Source organism: Streptopelia decaocto, assembly GCF_964273445.1.
Source record: "Streptopelia decaocto genome assembly, chromosome: 5".
Lineage (NCBI taxonomy): Eukaryota > Metazoa > Chordata > Aves > Columbiformes > Columbidae > Streptopelia > Streptopelia decaocto.
Window position 1 is genome coordinate 8,691,465 of NC_138659.1, and position 17,993 is coordinate 8,709,457.

The window sequence follows — 17,993 nt, forward strand, 5'->3', positions numbered from 1 at the left end:
CTGGACAACTTACCCAAAATACAATTTAAGTCATGTGACAGACCAATAAAAACCAGCCACACTTGTCTTAAAAAAAATTTATTAGAAGGCAGCAGTGACTGTCAGAAATAACATTCTGATCATCTGATTTTACAGTGAGAAAACACTGCATTGTGAGGTTCTCATTTCTGGCTCATTTTGTATCGGAACAACCAATCACTTTGGAATTCAGAATATTCTGTTTAGAAAATACCAGCTTTGCTAGTCAGGAATGAAGCGAGGGACTCGAAAGGGAGAACAGAAGCAGTGCATAATAATGTACTGAATAAAAAGATTTTGAAGGAAAGTGTGTTTGTGCGGGGCGGGGGGGGGGATTTATGCCTTTTTAATTGATTGAGTAATGCACTAAAATCCTCTTTCCATGAGAACACAGAACACCACAGCAGCGCTGGATGCACTTCAGATGTTTCTTTAAGCCTTAAATTTGCTAACGTGTTCACGAGCTATGATCATCCTTTGTATCTGAGCAGTTCCCTCGTAAATCTGAAAAGAAGAATTACAATGTTAGCTGATGATTTTTTAAAAGGTTACTCTTTTAAACCTTCACAGCACTAATCCAGTGTGGATTAGGATGTGCAAAAACACAGAAAACCGAGAATTCCAGTGTGACAGAGTTAACTACAGTGGGCTAAGTGGAACAAATCACATACAAAATACTGAGAGATGGTCTTGTTCTCTCAGGTGCTCTTATCTAAACTCAAGGTTCTCATGAAAATAAACAGACACGGGGGGCGAAGAAAGATGAGGAAAATTTCTTATCTGAGGAAGAAAATACATAATTTAGGTTTTGTGAAGTAGGATTTAAAAGAGTAGGCGGAGGGGGGCGGTGACCTGTGCGATAGTGGTGTATTTCCTTTGACTACCCCTTGAGGGTCATATGAAATGTTCTCTTTGATCCATTTATTTCCATTGCTTCTTGTTAACTAGCACGCTCACCCATAGTTTTGTTTGGGATTTTGTTTTTCTTTTGCTTTTTTAATATCATCTATTCTTGCACTTTCTTCTAGAAACAGTCTGCATCATCCCTCTCTTCTAATTTTCCTGGCTCTAAGTCAAGATAGACAACAAAGCACACACGAAGCTCCAGCGCTGAAGGAGCCCTGCGCTCCACAGGTACGCTGCAACATAATGCAAGAGCTGAGCCAACACCTTTTAGGGGTTTAAAATATTTCAGCTCCCGGTTCTGCCAGAACTTAGTTTGGGAAATTGTTTACATTCATGCAAATTCACTTTCTCATTTACTTATAGGAATAATACTCCCAAGAACCTTACAAAGCTTTTTGAAAATAAAGATGCTGGAACCTGTGTTCGCTCTGGATTCTGGGTCCAGAAGCAGCTGTTCGATGCTCTGGCTGGTGCTGCTCACCCCGCGCTGACCCGGCTCACCGGGCAGACCGTGTATTGTGCACACCAGGTGCCTTTTGGAGCAGATGGACATGGCAGCTCTGCTTTGTTACCAGCTACCCACCAATAAAGACACTACAGCCCAGGCCCACAGCTGGACCCTCACAGTTACATGTGTGTTGGGGACAGACAGTCCAAGGGACGGAACAGGCTGGTGACAAATTCAGACTGAGCGCTCGCGGTGCTATCGGGGCCTCGGCAGCTGCTCCTGCGCATCTGCTCTGTTCACTCAACATGCGGATGAAGGCAGACATGGAACTCCAGTGCAGAGACACCACAACTCACAGCCTTCTGAGTTATTACAGCAAAGGGTTTGGTTTATAAGCTGATGGACATAGTTCCAAGAATCACTGACAATTAAAGACGTTTTCCAAACTTGAGAAAGGAAACTAAGTTAGAGTTTCTGCTGGAGTAGCTTAGATTTGAGGCCATACAAAACTACAGCAGAGTGAGGACATGTAAAGATGTTACCAGTAAACACAGCATTAGAACTGTGTAAAAATATATGGAAGAAAAGTTGGAAAACCAAGTTTTTGTACATGAAACATATGGTCAAAAGCATATACCATTTGGAACTGGGCAGCAATACAGTAAAACACAGTGAAGTGCAAGGTCAAAATCAAGAAACATGGACAAAATAATTGTAAAGAAAAAAAGCCTTTCTTGAATTCTTTTGGGGATGAAGTGGAACAGAAAAACACCAAAAAATAATACCAAATCTAATTAAACTGAACAATTAAAAAAAAAATCTACTTAGACATATGCTTGTGATGGATCAGTGTAATGGAAAACCTAAATAACTGCGATCCTGTAAAATCAATCTCAGGCTTCAAATAAAGTTCTAACCCTCACACCATCTTCTTCCAGAAAATCATGCAACCTGACCAGAAAAAAGCACAGTCATATTGAAATTCAATTAATCCTTCATTTCCTTACTCACGGGAGTGCAATTAGTTCTAAGGAGCTTTAGATTCCAAAATAGTGGGTTTTTTTCCTTAAATAAACAAAAATAAATTATTGGCTAGTGAGAATAATAGTTTTCATTTTAATCACAGGATGTCCTGGGTTGGAAGGGACCCACAAGGACCATCGAGTCCAACTCCTGTCCCTGCACAGGACAACCCCACAGTTCACGCTGTGTGTCTGAGGACGTTGTCCAGTCTCTTCTTGAACACTGTTTGGCTTGGGGCTGTGACACCTCCCTGGGGAGCCTGTTGCAGTGTCCAGCACCCTCTGTCAGCTGTAGGAGAAACATTAACTACCTGGAATGACAGCTGCTGTATCTAACCAGCATTACAGGTCATGGTCCACACGCGTTTCTTGGCATCTATTTTGATACGCTTTGCCTAGTCATTATTAACGCCATAAAGAGGTGAAAAGATAAATATTACTGGGTTTGCTGAACACAATTAAAATCTGCTAATAGAATTACGACATTACATGGAATAATTTCTTGGCAGTGACTCTGCAGAAAAAACCCTAGGGATTATGGGTAACTATGGACCAAACACGAGTAAATATGAGCAGGTTTTGATGTTTAAAAAAAGGCAAATCGCTCCAGGCTGTGCCACACTTCTGTTAATACAACACAAGCAGGATAATCATTTCAGGATACTCAGTACTGCTGACAGCTCAACCAGAATACTGTACCCAGCTTATGATATTAAAGTTTCACACCGAATGTTTAGGGCACAGCAACAAATGATGAAGAGGCTGGAAATAGAAAGGAAAAAACCAAACCAAACCAAAACCAAAACCAAACAAGGAAAAGAAATTGACACAAACACAACAAAAGAAACACCAACCAAACAAAAAAGCCCCCATAGTTTATGAGGAACAAGGTGAAGAAGCTGTGTTAGTGTTCAAGCTGAGAGGAAAGCTACAGGTGTCAGTCAGGGAACATGTGAATGTCAGGGGATTTCCATCACTGGGGGTTGTCAGGAACAGCATTACACATAAACCACCTCCACTTACAGAATACCAAAGCAAGCATTGTTACTTTTACCATTTTTTTCTATGGTGTTTTTTTTCTAAGGGCTCAAAAGCTTCAAAATCAAAGAATCCAAGAGTTTCAAAGAGTTACCACATTGGGAAAAATAAAGAAAAATTTAAAAAAAGGAAAATCAATTTATTTCTCTTACGTGGGTTTAATTGTTGGTCCAGTGCAATGACTTTTGTATGCAAGAATTTGCCTGACTCTTTAAATTGAAGGATTATTGCTTTCACTCTAAAAACATTTTTTTTAACATGTGTACATCATGATTTAAGTAGCCATTAGTCCACTTTATATAAAATTTATGCATTACTATAAAGATGACATTCTTTCACTCACCTGGTAGATTTTAGCATCCCTCATTAATTTTTCTACAGGATACTCAGTATTAAACCCATTTCCTCCAAAAATCTGCACTGCGTCTGCAGCCACTTGGTTTGCGACGTCGCCGGCGAAGGCCTTGGCGATGGAGGCGTAGTAGGTGTTCCTGCGGCCCATGTCCACCTCCCAGGCCGCGCGCTGGTACGCCATCCGCGCCAGCTCCACCTTCATCGCCATCTCGGCCAGCAGGAAAGACACAGCCTGGTGCTGGGGACACGGAGACACCGGGTTAGCACGGCCCGCTCAGCGCCCTGCGGCATCCAAGAGCAACCCGAACCAGGCACCTCTCCAACAAACTCCATAAATTGCACTAGAGGAGTTCTATGGAATGAGGAGATTCTCGCAATCATACGGCAAATCAGATTTTTAAGTCTCAAATCCATTTAGTCATGGCGATTAAATACCGAATTATGAAGTTCTTCTTTACTGAGATTGTGTCCTGGTTTTGTTAAAAACAAGCTTCTCTTTTAGTGAATTTCCCTGTCAGCTAAAGCCTTCTTACTGAGTGCATTTTCCTGAAAAGTTAGATACATGTCTTGGTAGACATAGCAATGGAATGCGAGGTCACTGATAAGGATGGATGGACATCCCGCGAGAGGGGCAACGAGAAACAGGTGACCAAAAACTAAGTATTCCATCCCATTCACGTGATACTTCATATAAAAGTGGGAGATCACGAGGATCTCATCCCTTTCTCCTTATGGCCGACATTGGGAGAGGCCCTTGTGAGTCGTCCCTGCAAACTGAGGCCTAGTGACAGACTGAATCCAGTTCCGGTTGGCTGCAGAGTCCAGTCCAGGACTTTGGGTGCCGGCCCTACATCCGCCGGAGCAGTTGCGAGGACTTTCAAGATTGGTTTTGTATATTTGGTATTATTTTCTCTATTTTTATTAGTAGCACTAGTAAAACATCTTTAATTTTTCCAACTTTCTTCTCTCAGTCCTTCTTTCCCTCCCAATCACCTGTCCTTAGTGGGAAGGGGGGAGAGGGAGGGGTTAAAGGGGGGGAGGGGGTTAACAATACATCTGCCACGGTTTTATTGTCACCCTGCAATCAAACCTCGACAGACTGGTATTTACCTTGCTGTTTATTCATATTTCTTTAAAACTGGTAAGAGATGCGTTTGGCAATGTATTATTCTATTAGTGTTAATACTGTGCCTTGTTTCACATACCTCGGAGGTTTATTCCTTTCCTGAAAATCCCTGTTTATTAGTACTGAAGAACTTACATATGTCCTGATAGTACATGAGTTTCAGGTTTTTGGGCAGAGTTTTCTTTCTCCTTTTACTAGTATCATCGATAAATTATAGAAAAAAATCCTGAAGTTACCACATAACTAAGTTTACTATGTACTTGGAAACCCAAAAATTGCGGAGATATAATATAAAAATTAAGAAACTAAAAAGAATCAAGGAACAACCTTGAAAAAAATCAGTAGTAGTACACCTGGGGTGAAAAGACAGCTTTTATTTATGTTCTCTGTCTGCCACCCCATCTCCACTTACTTCAACGATTGGTCTCCCAAAGGTTTTCCTCTCCAAAGCGTACCTAGTAGCTTCATCGAGTGCTCTTTTCGCTAATCCAACAGCACCAGCTGCTACCTGAATTGAATACAGCACAGAACTTTTAAAAATCCAAAATTCCTGCTATATTTCATAAATAAGTTATTGCTGATACTTACGGGTGGTCTGGTCTTATCAAAAGCTCCCATTGCGATTTTAAAGCCAGCTCCCTCAGCTAGTAACACATTTTCCTTTGGGATTCTCACATCCTCAAAGGTAATTCCTCTTGTATCCGAGCAGCGCTGACCCATATTAATTTCCTGAAAAGGGAAATGTACAGAGGTGCGACTAAATTGGATTATTCAAGGCCTCTTCCGCAACCAGAGTTGCTAAAATTAAAGCTCACTGTGTGTGTATTTATGATTAAACCTCTCCAGCTTGCTCCTTATCCTTTCAAGACCTACCACTTCTCATTGACTGGCACTTGTCAACAGAACAGTTCTCAAAGATTCCTTTGCAGCTCTTCAAAGCCATCTTACTTTAGGTCATTCTGAATAATTCATTATCTGAATTAATAAAATTATAATTAAGTTATGTCTTACAAATAGTTTCTGTATGTTGTGAAAATGGAAAGATCATTGCACATGAGCCTATGAAAATATTCAGTTGCGTAACAGTCTTTTAAATGGTAATTTGTTGCATTACTGGTTTAGAATTGAACAATAATCCCTGGTTTGTCAAATAAGAGATACAGTCTTCACCTTTCTTCCGATTTGGATTCCAGGAGTATCTGCTTCCACAATGAATCCAGTAAAGGCTTTGCTTGCAGGAGCTTTTGGATCTGGATCGGTGCGAGCTAGCAAAAAATACCTGGTGTAAAACAAAGAAGAGGGATGCAGTTTGTCCTCACAATTAAAACCAGATACTTTTAAAGCTAAGAATTTAAATGTTTTTACATGCGTTTCTACCATATAATAAATTCTATCTTTAAGTCAACAAGCCTTCTTTCTTGCACCTCCTAAAAATAAACCGAGAGGGAGTGAGAGGAAGTTTCAAAGATCCAAGATTTCATTAAATTTAATAAAGTGACTCCAGATCAACATGCAAAGATTCTCCCTTTTTTCAATGTATTCTAAGTCTTCATGATATCAGCTTCATGAACAGTACAAAAGAAACCTATTAACAGCATGTACATTAAAAACTAATGCTTAGGAAATACATTCTTGCACGTAAAATGTTTCAAAGATCTTATTTTTTTTCTTCTAAGTTTTAAGTCAGTATTTATTTTAAAAATGAAACAGCTGTAAATCACATTTATGGTGTTCAGTAATGTCAAAATGTATCTGGCAGATTGTCTTTGATGGATCTGCCTTGAACAAGGAAATACATAACTAGAAAATTCAGCTTTTGGAGAAATGTATAAAGTTTTTCCACTTGAATTAAGTAGAATTTGCATGTTGCATGTTGCAAATCAGTGTGACATGAGACTTGATGGAAGAGTTTTGTGTTATAAAGCACGCTTCATAGACACCTCAGCAGGATCTGGATTCTTTGATAGCTGGAAAACATCTTCCCTCCAGACAGCGAAATGTGCCACCACAACCCAGCCATGTTTCTGGCTCCACCAGCAGTGACGGAGTTTCCAAGAGAATCAGCAGCAGAATCTCAGTCACCACAACTACACAGGAAGGGAGCCGGGAACATGAGACAGTGTAAGTTGGGGAATGACCTGCTGGAGAGCAGTGTAGGGGAAAGGGACCTGGGGGTCCTGGTGGACAGCAGGATGACCATGAGCCAGCACTGGGCCCTTGTGGCCAGGAAGGCCAATGGTACCTGGGGTGGATTAGAAGCGGGGTGGTCAGTAGGTCGAGAGAGGTTCTCCTGCCCCTCTACTCTGCCCTGGTGAGACCACACCTGGAATATTGTGTCCAGTTCTGGGCCCCTCAGTTCCAGAAGGACAGGGAACTGCTGGAGAGAGTCCAGCGCAGGGCAATGAAGATGCTGAAGGGAGTGGAGCACCTCCCTTATGAAGAAAGGCTGAGGGATCTGGCGCTCTTTAGCTTGGAGAAGAGGAGACTGAGGGGTGACCTCATTAATATTTACAAATATATAAAGGGTGAGTGTCAGGAGGATGGGGCCAGGCTCTTCTCCGTGACAACCAATGGTAGGACAAGGGGTAACAGGTTCAAACTGGAACACAAGAGGTTCCACTTAAATTTGGGAAGAAATTTCTCCTCAGTGAGGGTGGCAGAGCCTGGAACAGGCTGCCCAGGGAGGTTGTGGAGTCTCCTACTCTGCAGACATTCAAACCTGCCTGGACACCTTCCTGTGTAACCTCATCTGGGTGTTCCTGCTCTGGCAGGATTGGACTGGATGAGCTTTCAAGGTACCTTCCAATCCCTGACATTCTGTGATTCTGTGATGAGCCTCCTGGATACTTTTCAAAGTAAATGATGGTGTTGCTGTCCTGCTCCGCAGGAAAAGCAAAGAACAGCATGACTGGAGAGGCTTTCTGGAGCGAGGAGCTGTTGTGTCACCGCCCATGCTCCTTTTCAGGCTTTGCACAGCGCTGAGGCCACGTTCTTATAGCCCATCCTGATAAACTGCTCAGACATTAAAGCATAGTGTGTTGAAACATGATGAACATCCAGATTTATAACAGATCTTTAAAGGATTTAACTTGGGGGGGAAGCCATTATATAACATAACAACAGAAAATAAAACATCAGTTAACACACCAGTTTGCTTTCCCACCGTTTGTGATCCACATCTTCTGACCATTAACAACATATTCATCTCCTTTCTTCTCAGCCTTTGTTTTTATACCAGCCACATCAGAGCCTGCTCCAGGCTCTGTTACACAGTAAGCCTAAAAGAAATCAAAATATTGAGGAATAAAAGTTTTGGTTTTAGTCAACCACAAATTATCACAAACTATGTGCATCAAAGTGATCTGTAAAAGCTTTAGTGAACTACATGGTAAAAGCCAAACCATGAAATTAAAATAAAAATTAAAACAAAACGGAAATAAAACCAAAACACACAAAAAAACAACCAGCCAACCAACCAACCAAACCCCGACCAAATCCTCAACAATCCCACAACAGCTGTCTAAGCAAATGTCCAAACATATATGGGTTAATTTTCTTTATAAATCCATAATAATATATAAAGTTGTCTTTTAATCAAACAGAACCATTCTGTAACCTTTAAGTCATTACTTCCTCAGGCTTCACAAACTGTGATGTGAAAGCTGAAGATCTTTAAAATCTGAAAGCAGGAGCACTGAGTAACAGTTTGTTCACAGTGTCCTTCATTTCACGAGGCTTAGTTCTTTGGATTTTAAAGCATTGCACATGAACCTTTACCTCTTTCTATGTAAAAAGTACTGCTTATATAATATTTAAGATCACAAATAGAGTTTAATTCCCATCCAAGCTGAGTTTCTCCTTATACAAACCTCGTATTCTTCTTAAATGCCTACACCCCCTCTTAAAAGGTATTAATTTTTGCTAAGTGACTTAGGATGGGGACAGTTTTCCAAGTAGTATCTTCTACTTGCTTATTGATTATGTCTCATTAGCTATTCCCTGACTTTTGGTAAATGCTGCTGTTTAGTTACAAGCTAAAATGAGCTGAGTTGTGGGTACACATCAGTGTTTTCTGGGAAGAAAGAAGAAGAAAAGAAGAAAAAGAAAGGGAAAGGGAAAGGGAAAGGGGAAAGGGGAAAGAGAGAAAGAGAAAGGGAAAGAGAGAAAGGGAAAGAGAGAAAGGGAAAGAGAGAAAGGGAAAGAGAGAAAGGGAAAGAGAGAAAGGGAAAGAGAGAAAGGGAAAGAGAGAAAGGGAAAGGAAATAGAAATACAGAAATAGAAATAGAAATAGAAATAGAAATAGAAATAGAAATAGAAATAGAAATAGAAATAGAAATAGAAATAGAAATAGAAATAGAAATAGAAATAGAAATACAAATGCAAATGCAAATGCAAATAGAAATACAAATAGAAATAGAAATACAAATAGAAAAAGAAAAACAGAAAAAAATGAAAAAAAGAAAAAAGAAAAAAAGAAAAAAGAAGGGAGGAAGAAAAGAAAAAAGGAAAGAAAGGAAAGAAAAAAGGAGTAATACTGGTTAATATGATTTAGGAACATTCTACAGTGTAGCAGTTCTACTTACACACATCAATGGTTCCTCCGTCATTCTTCCTAAGTATTTTTTCTGCTGCTGCTCATTTCCTGCAATGATTACTGGCATTTGCTGAAAGAAAATATTTAAACCATTAATCTATCTTTTAAAAGTGCATAGATTCTAGTTCAAGGGACGTAAGAAAAGACAGAACTTACCCCCAGGGAATTGGCCTCGATGGCCGTTTGAACCCCTGTACACCCGTAAGCCAACTCCTCCGTTATAAGGCAGGCTCCAAAACTGCCCAGGCCAAGACCACCTACCGGTGAAATAGTCCGTTTACTAAAATGGGTTTAAATTGTAAAATACTATTGATTTATACAAATTAATTAATAAAAATTGATTTCCCCATGTGCATTTGATGAGACATTCCCATGCAAGCTTTTTAAATAAAGTTTTGTCAAAAAAATAACAAGTGATTTGAGAATAACGTATCATAGTTCCATGGCGATTGTGTGATTAATGTGGGACCCGCTGCACAAAGTGGCAAGAATGTACCCCTCCGGTTTTTTGACTGCTTAACATCTGAGAATTAAGAGTTCTTAGGGAGCAGAGAAAGGGCTCCTGAGCTACCACAGCACTTCAAGGGGGTTGAAAATAAGTGTCCATATTAGACAACGAGCTCAGTAACGTGTTTCTGACAGAAGTCAACACTTTGGGAAGTCCGTACGAGCACAAGAACAATAAAACTCTACTTCCTCACAAATAATTTCCTGAGCCTCCAGCTGACTCCCCTGGCCACAAAAACACCACTCTTTGGTACCTTTGTTATGCTGACCCTTGACACACAGTTCTTCCATGATTTTTTTCAGTCTTTTTTTAAATCTATGTAAAATTTTAGCACCAATATCATCCAGGGACAACAGGTTTCACAGCATGTACAGCCATCTCCTTCCATTTATTTTGAACCTGCCATATGCTGAAATGATTTGATGCCTTCTAGTTACACTGAAAGGGACAGTGAATTATCGAACCCTTTTCACACTCTCCACAACACTGACATTTCAGTCATTTCTCACGCGGAAGATACATCTTCTATAATCTTTGTCATCCTTTAGGAACCTTTTCCACTTCCACAATGCTCTTTTGAGATGGAAAGAGTTGTCTACATAATGAATTAAAGAGGCAAGTGCAATTTGGATTCAGGCAGCAGCATAATTACACTTTCTGCTTTGTTCTTCATTCCCTTAAAGGTCCTTCTAACCTTAACTTTTATGGTTTTGACCACTTCTGAGCATTATACTGACGTTTACAGAAGGCCAGACATGAGGAAGGAATTGTTGCCCCTGAAGGTGGTGAAACACTGTCCCAGGTTCCCAGAGAGGTGGTGGATGAACCATCCCTGGAGACATCCCAGGCCAGGCTGGACGGGGCTCTGAGCAACCTGAGCTGGTGAAGATGTCCCTGCTCATGGCAGGGGTGGCACTGGGGGAGCTGGGAAGGTCCCTTCAACACAAACCATCCTGTGATTCCATGTTTCTATACATTATAAACCCCAAAATTTCTGTTTTGAGAGGAAGTAACTAGTTCAGAAGACACCACTTCTCTGTGAAGTTTGGATTGCCTCTTTCCCTTCACGAGTATCACTGTTGCTTTTTTGAGTTGCATTTGCCATTTTAACCGTCACTCGGTGTCACGACCTTCTCCTGCAGCACTTTGCACCAGCCTCATCTTTTCTATGCTGAATCACCTGATATTACCAGCAAAATGTCCCGTCAGCGTTGACCCCCTTTTCCAGTTTATTGATAGATATTCCATACAGCACAAGAATCAGCGATGTTGTGCTGCTAATTTTTTCACTATGAAGCCTGTTGACTTTTAAAAATCATTTTCGAAGTTCAAGCATTCTATATCAACCAGGCATCCCTTGTTCACACACTGAGAACCCCAGAGATTCAGAGAAGCCCAGTGATCCCCTGAGGCATGAGCTCCTTCCATAAACCCTCCTCTACCGCACCATGTTTACCGGTGTCCACTATTTCTGTACTTCTTCTCACTCGCTCTTAATTAACATGGGTGTATCAGGATTGCTGGTATGTATTTTCCCACATCTCTCCTGGACATCTTTATAACCACTGGTGTCCAATTTACCACTTATAATTTTTCATTTAATAACCAAGTGATCATACACTGCAGTGGTCCAGCTCTTTCAGCCTTTAGGTTCTCTAGAATCTGTGGCTGAATAAATCTGGTCCACACAATTGCTCCTTTTGTCTCTTTGTTCCTTAACCTCATTTATTAAATTTTTCATACAAGATATAGCCTCTGATCAGTCTCCCCAAAAAAGGCTCTGCTGTGGACAATTCCCTAACTTCTTTTTTCGGGGAATATAACTGCAAAAAAGAAAACAAGTTAAGCTTTTTTCCATGGTTACTCATACATCTAAACACTCCCAAAGCACTGCTGTGCTGCACCTAATGTAGACTGAAAAACTCTCTTTCTGGAATCATCTCTTAAACTGCTCCAGCTTGTGTCACAGACTAGAACAAAATATGACCTTCTAATTTCTCTGCCTCATCAGCTGACACAGAGCACCAGGGGAACATTAGGCAGCTGCAATCACTGTAGGAAAATCTGATCATAAATTACTAAATCATAATCTGTCTAATTTGTCTCCTGATTACATCCACACCTACTAACACTTGTATGTGTCAACCTGCCGACTGATTAAATTTAGATTATTCAAGCATGCAACTCTTTATTTTACACAGAATCCATAATAACACATATAAATCTAATCTAATGCCCTTTCTTTGTTTCATTTTATAGATTGAAAAGAATGTTTACTTACCACAGCTTTCTGGTATGTGTGAATTCACAAGACCAAGTTCCCAAGCCCGTTTTATAAGTGGAAAAGGATACTGAAATAGGGAAAAAGCACCTTCTGATTCATCACAATCAGCATTTTAGATTTTACACAGATTAACAGAGAAATTGATTTTTGCCCTTACACTATGGTAGATTTACCTCTCCAGTTCTGTCATATTGGGCAGCAACAGGAATAATTTCCTCTGCAGTAAATTTACGAGCAGTAGCTTGAAACTCTTTCTGTTCATCAGTAAGTTCTATTAAAAAAAAAGAAAAAAGCAAGATGTCACAATTTTTTTACTGCCTTTAATTCTTTCAGTTGTCCAACTATGAGTAAAGAAAGAAAACCAAGAGTGTCCTTGCAGGACACCCCAGAGCAGCACTTGCTGGGCCTCTCCTGGAAGCAAAAGGCTCCGCTTGGTCCTTCTCTTGGGAGAAAACGTCCGCTGTTCGCTCACCAGCACCAACAATGCACACAAAATCGTCCACAAAACATTGAAAACTGAGTATAGAGGACTGCGTAACACAAAACTATTACCAAAAGAAACAAGGAGAACGCTGTGCTAATTAAAGGGAGGAAGAGCAGGTGAACGCTGTCCAAGGATCCTGGCTGTTCGGTGTCAAACATCTGGCTGCTGACCCACAAGATCCGCTTCATGTTTGTAACAGCCTAAAAGGAGGATTAATTTCTTTATGACACTTCCTTATGACCAAGTTCAACTATGACATTTATTTACTTTAACACTGTAAATGGCAATGTGAGATAACTACTTAAAGATAAGACACTTTGGCTATAGAAAAGCTTAAGACAAATACGAGTTTAAAAAAAGAAAAAGACTCTCATAAACAGTACACACATATCTGACTTGCCCAGGCTGAAGAAGAAAGTTAATTTTGGTTTTCAAACTTTTTTTTTTTTTTTAATAATAGAAATTAATTTAGAATAAACACCGTTTAAAATTCATGTGGAACTTCATTTCACTTTTTTACCTCTGCAATTTGCCCTTAATTGCTCTATTTCTTTCCAAACCTGTAATACTTACCAAAGCTAAAGCCAGCTCCGGGTTTACTTATATGTAAGTTTTGCGCAGGTTTACTAGAAATTGACCTCCATCCGTGCCCTGCAGTGGTCTGGAGCATTCGCTAAAGAGAAAAAGAACGCGAGACTGAGTTGGAGGGACCCATGTTATATTACACATTAACCCATGTTATATTATCTATTAACCAATATCTATCAGGATATTTTGATAACGTCCCAGACTCAGGTCTGCTCTCTTTTAATAAGCTGCTGGCCTGGACATTCAGTTATTATTGTTATTATACTCCAAACAGGACAGAACTCAGCAGACTATCTGAAATTTATTTTTCTTCCCAATACTTATGACAAATTTATTCTTTTTCTTTATATATTTTCTTTCTTTGCTTTTTTAAGTTTAGGGCCCACAAGCATTCTTGTTACAGCTCTTTTCAAAACGCCTTAATACTGTGCAAAAACATGTGTGAATTTGACTACAAAAGGTTGGTTTACTCTCTTTCGTCCTTCAATAGCTATGAATCTCTGAAATGTTTGGAAAAAAAGCGAAAAATATTTAATTGGATAAATTTCTAGAAAGACCCAAATCAATACTGTGTGAAAACAGCCTAAACACTAAGAAAAGGCTTATACTTGATTTTCTTACATGAAAACGTAGAAAGAAAAAAACAAGCGTGATCCAGATCAGCCACTTATTTCATAAAATCAAAAAAACTGAACAACTCAGTGCAAAAATATCACAGAAATGTTACTGGAAACTCTACAAGACAAGGACATTACAGAAAGCTACACGGCAACAAGTAGCTTCAAAATGAGGTTGTGGCAATAACTGTGCTCTGACGAACAGGAATGCCATGCAGAGATGGTTCCTAATCCGCACCGCAGGAAACATAAAGAACACGGGCAATAACAGGTATGAACACAGTGAAGAAAGCACTTCCAGAGGACACCAAAAACACCTATAGAGGTGAAGGGTGAAGAAACGCAGCGAGTGCGCTGCTGAGCAGGGAGGGGAGGATGTGGTGTAACCAAATAGGACTGTTCGGTCGGGTTATAAATAGTCCAGGATTGCCCATGGGACCTCGCCAGGTCTTGTGTTACTGACACAAACAAAACACACAATACCAACAAACATCTAGAAAGACCTCAGTCCTTCAGAATGTTTAGACCTTATTTTATCTAGAAACAGACAAGATGAGGTTGAAAAGCCAGATGACTGTAATTGTTACCCTATATGAAAGAAGCTGTCAAATTTATCCTAGAGAATTCAAATCCATTGTGGGTTTTGTACCAGAGCAGTATCCAAGGTCAACACTGAAGGTTACTCTGGAGAAGCTCAACACTCCCGACACAAATAGAACTACGGGCAGGTGGAATTCATACCTGGGAGCTGCAAGAGTGATCAAGTGACAAAGGATCACGGTTTGCCACATGTAAGAATCTGGATGACCACCTGCCTGCTCTGTCAACTTCCCTGTTTCTTGACTCAGAGGAACAGTCAGATTAGTTAGACCAGCTTAGTTAATCAGACAAGCTACCGCCAGTGATGCTCAGGTGCAACTCCTCCTGCATTTCCTTGCACTATTGCATAAGCTCTGGCACAATCAAAAATATGGGTGCTAAACTGGCAGGACTATTGCTGGAGTTATCTGCTGTCAGAAGAAGGGTATGACATGGACACACGTGGAAGCAACACAACCTTTATTACCTTAATGCCAAGAGGACTACAGAACGTGTTTGAAAAGCCACATGTCACAGATGAAGGCAGGACAACAATAAACTAAGGTCACTAACCTCGACTCTCCCCCACCCAACTCAGGACAAAATGAAACGAGGTGGCAAGAGCAGTTTGTTGCTGGGGTAACGTGTCAGGAGGCTGAACTTGAAATATCGATGTGCTACGGTAAGCACTAACTAACTGTCTTTGCCCAAAGCATCATTTCGGATGTATAAAGTGCCAGCTGGCTCCAGAGGAGAGCTCTGCTCCCGCACCGACACAGCAGCACCGGGACACAGCGCAAACTGCCCAGCTGAGGGACTCACAAACTCCTCTGAAAATGGGGAAACCAGAAAAAGCCCCGTGTGAGTGTTAAACAAGGGTACTACCTGAGTCTGAGTAATTTTTACTTTCTAGGTTGAATCTACGAGGTTATTGGTGGTTCAAACAAATATTATTCACCACACATGTAAAAGAAATCAGCATGTGTAGTACAGCCAGCTGTGCTTAAAGAAGCGCACTGTACAAACCCCTGACCTGCCGGCCGCGGTGCTCCGCAGCCGCCCCTCCGGCTGGACGGGCAGCGGGCGCGGCCTTTGGCACACAGAGCGGGCTGGGCACCCGGATGCCACTCGGAAACCATCGAGGCCATAAACTCAGGGTCACAACGCGGAGTGAGGACGAACGGAACCGCGAGCAGAGCTCGGCCCGGCGCGGGCTGCCCCGGCGCCGCCCCTCACCCAGCACGGCCGGGCAGGGCGACCGGGGCCGCGCCCGCCCCGCGGCAGCGCCCGCGCTCCGCGCCGCCGAGGCCGCCGGAGCCCCCGCCCCTCCGCGCCGCTGGGCCCGCGGCCCCGTCCCGCAGCCCGCCCGGCCCCCCGCCAGCAGCCCCGTGTCCTCCGAGCGCCCGCGCCGCCGCCCGGCCCGGCCGCTCACCCGACAGGCCCTCAGCGTAGACATCTTGGCGGCGCTGCCCGGACAGGCACTGCGGGGCGGGGGCGGGGCCGGGCCGGCCCTTGGCCCAGCGCCGCGCGGAGGCCGGGCCTGGGACTGCCCAGCGGGACCCGCGGGGTGTGCGGCGGCCCGGGCACGGCTGTGGCCCCGCCCGCCGTGTAACTTTCCGCCGCCCCACGGAACCGGCGCGGCCGCAGCGGCCTCTGCCCCGTCCCCGCGGGGCCGCGCACACGGGGCCGAGCGCTGCGGACAGTGGGGTTTGCCCAAAGCGCGGACAGTCCGCTCCTCACACGCGAAGCTCCTGAGCTGTCCCCAACCACCTACGTCTGCTCCGGGTCGGCAGAAAAGTCCCTGTGAAGAGTTTCATTGTATTTTTGCTGGCTTTTGTAAATTGTCTGCAGTGCATAAATTACACTTTTTTGAATATTATTTCTTCAGTGTTCTAAAGCAGTGTAATTTAGGGTTTTATTAATATAACTTTCAGGACAAATAGCTACTTTGATTTATTAATTACTTTATTTGGTATGAAATTTCAACAGAATTATGACAACATAAAGCAGTTTTCTGGAAGCCGGGTTTTGGATAACACATTTTGCATAACAATTCAAAATACAGTCTTCCAAATATTTTTAGCACCATTATTACCTTGATATGTTTTCTTCTTCATTGCTTGTTCATGTTTTTTTTTTTTCCAACAGTTGACAGTGGGCTTTTTCCCCTGTGCTTTAAGGGTAGTTGTGTAAAAGGCACAAGCATCATTTATAACTCTGTTACTTATGTATTTAATGAAGACTTCTGTATGTTCTTCCCATTCTAAATGGAGTTTCAAGTACGCCGAACCACTGGACTGTGTGGCTGTAGGGCTTTTAGATACCAGCACCCAAGCCTGCATTTGACGTTGTCAAAACATTTCTCATTCACCTGCCCGAGGAGAAGATGCAGTGAGAACACGGTCTGAGCGACCACACAGGGAATGACCTATAACTCATACCTCAACTATCAACCTCCAGCCCAAATTCTCTCTCTGTCCTGCCTCCCGCTGCGTGACTGCTCCAGTGCTGCCTCTGCCCATGTCCATCCTCAAACTCTGAACAGCTTGTGCGTCGTTTTCTTCCCTGTCTGCCGCAAAAACGTGCGGAGATAACGCCTCATGTCCCGCCTTGTTGCACTGACACCGGCCCGGGACACTGTCCGGCTGCGGCTCCACCCGTGACCTCACACCCACGGCAGCGTTTCCCGTGGAAGCCAAGAGAGCGGAGCCAACACAGGGTGCGCAACCAGACCGCACACGCACCACACCGCACCACGAAAGGTGTGGATTTGGCCGATTTAAAACACACTTTGTCTGGTTTAAGATCTCAAAACAGGCTCAGCCAAAACCCACACGTTTTATTATTACGTAGTTATAAATAAATAAATAGATAAATAAATAAACCCGCAAGCCTCTGTAACTAAAACTAAGCCCTCCCTTCCGTTAAGGCGCGGGACCGGGGACCCGCCCCGCCCCTCCCCTCCTTCCCGGCCCCGCCCCCTTGCCCGCCCCCCCGGGCCCCGGGCACTGCGGTAGCGCGGCCGCTGGGGGGCGCCCCGCGGGGGCTCCGTGCGGCACAAACAGGCGACTCCGGTTTGTATCCAAACTTTATTAGAACAATCCCCAAGAGCTGTAAAACAGTGACAGAACAGCAAAATCAAACACCTGCGTTATCAAACATATTTAAATACGTTCCCAATTTCTGCATAGCAGAAGCAAACAGGGTTTAGAGCTCAAACCGTCGTGCTCACGTTAATTTGGTTTTGGCAAGATAATAATATACCCTTAACGATCACATCAATGAACAGTAACCTCCCTCTGGTTTCTCAAACCTTGGAGAGCCTCTTTTGTGATTTTACAACTCATTATTTGGGACAAATACATGTGGGTATTTTGTAGCATAGAGTAACAGACAATTTTAACATTAGTAGCACTCGTGTTACTTA

The 17,993-nt window shown here is 42.5% G+C and overlaps 1 protein-coding gene across 1 annotated transcript; it reads right to left on the reverse strand.

Annotated features, from left to right (window-relative positions):
- Positions 1 to 62: 62 nt before the first annotated feature.
- On the reverse strand, positions 63 to 16,154 carry ACADM (acyl-CoA dehydrogenase medium chain). The gene is made up of 12 exons (XM_082052577.1): positions 15,999 to 16,154; positions 13,356 to 13,455; positions 12,472 to 12,569; positions 12,296 to 12,365; positions 9,663 to 9,763; positions 9,496 to 9,576; positions 8,060 to 8,190; positions 6,083 to 6,191; positions 5,501 to 5,641; positions 5,325 to 5,420; positions 3,776 to 4,024; positions 63 to 522 (listed from the first exon to the last, which is right to left on the reverse strand). Exons 1-12 carry the CDS (start codon positions 16,020 to 16,022, stop codon positions 451 to 453), a joined length of 1,272 nt encoding a protein of 423 aa, XP_081908703.1. The 5' UTR covers positions 16,023 to 16,154; the 3' UTR covers positions 63 to 450.
- Between the last annotated feature and the right edge of the window lie 1,839 nt (positions 16,155 to 17,993).

Bases quoted from the DNA above. Each gene is read 5' to 3' on its own strand.
- ACADM (XM_082052577.1), bottom strand. From the start codon at position 16,022: ATGTCTACGCTGAGGGCCTGTCGG. The intron at 8,191-9,495 runs GTAAGTAGAACT...GATTTCTTTTAG, and splicing joins CGGAGGAACCATTGATGTGT to GCTTACTGTGTAACAGAGCC. The intron at 6,192-8,059 runs GTGTGTTAACTG...GTTTTACACCAG, and splicing joins AACGGTGGGAAAGCAAACTG to GTATTTTTTGCTAGCTCGCA.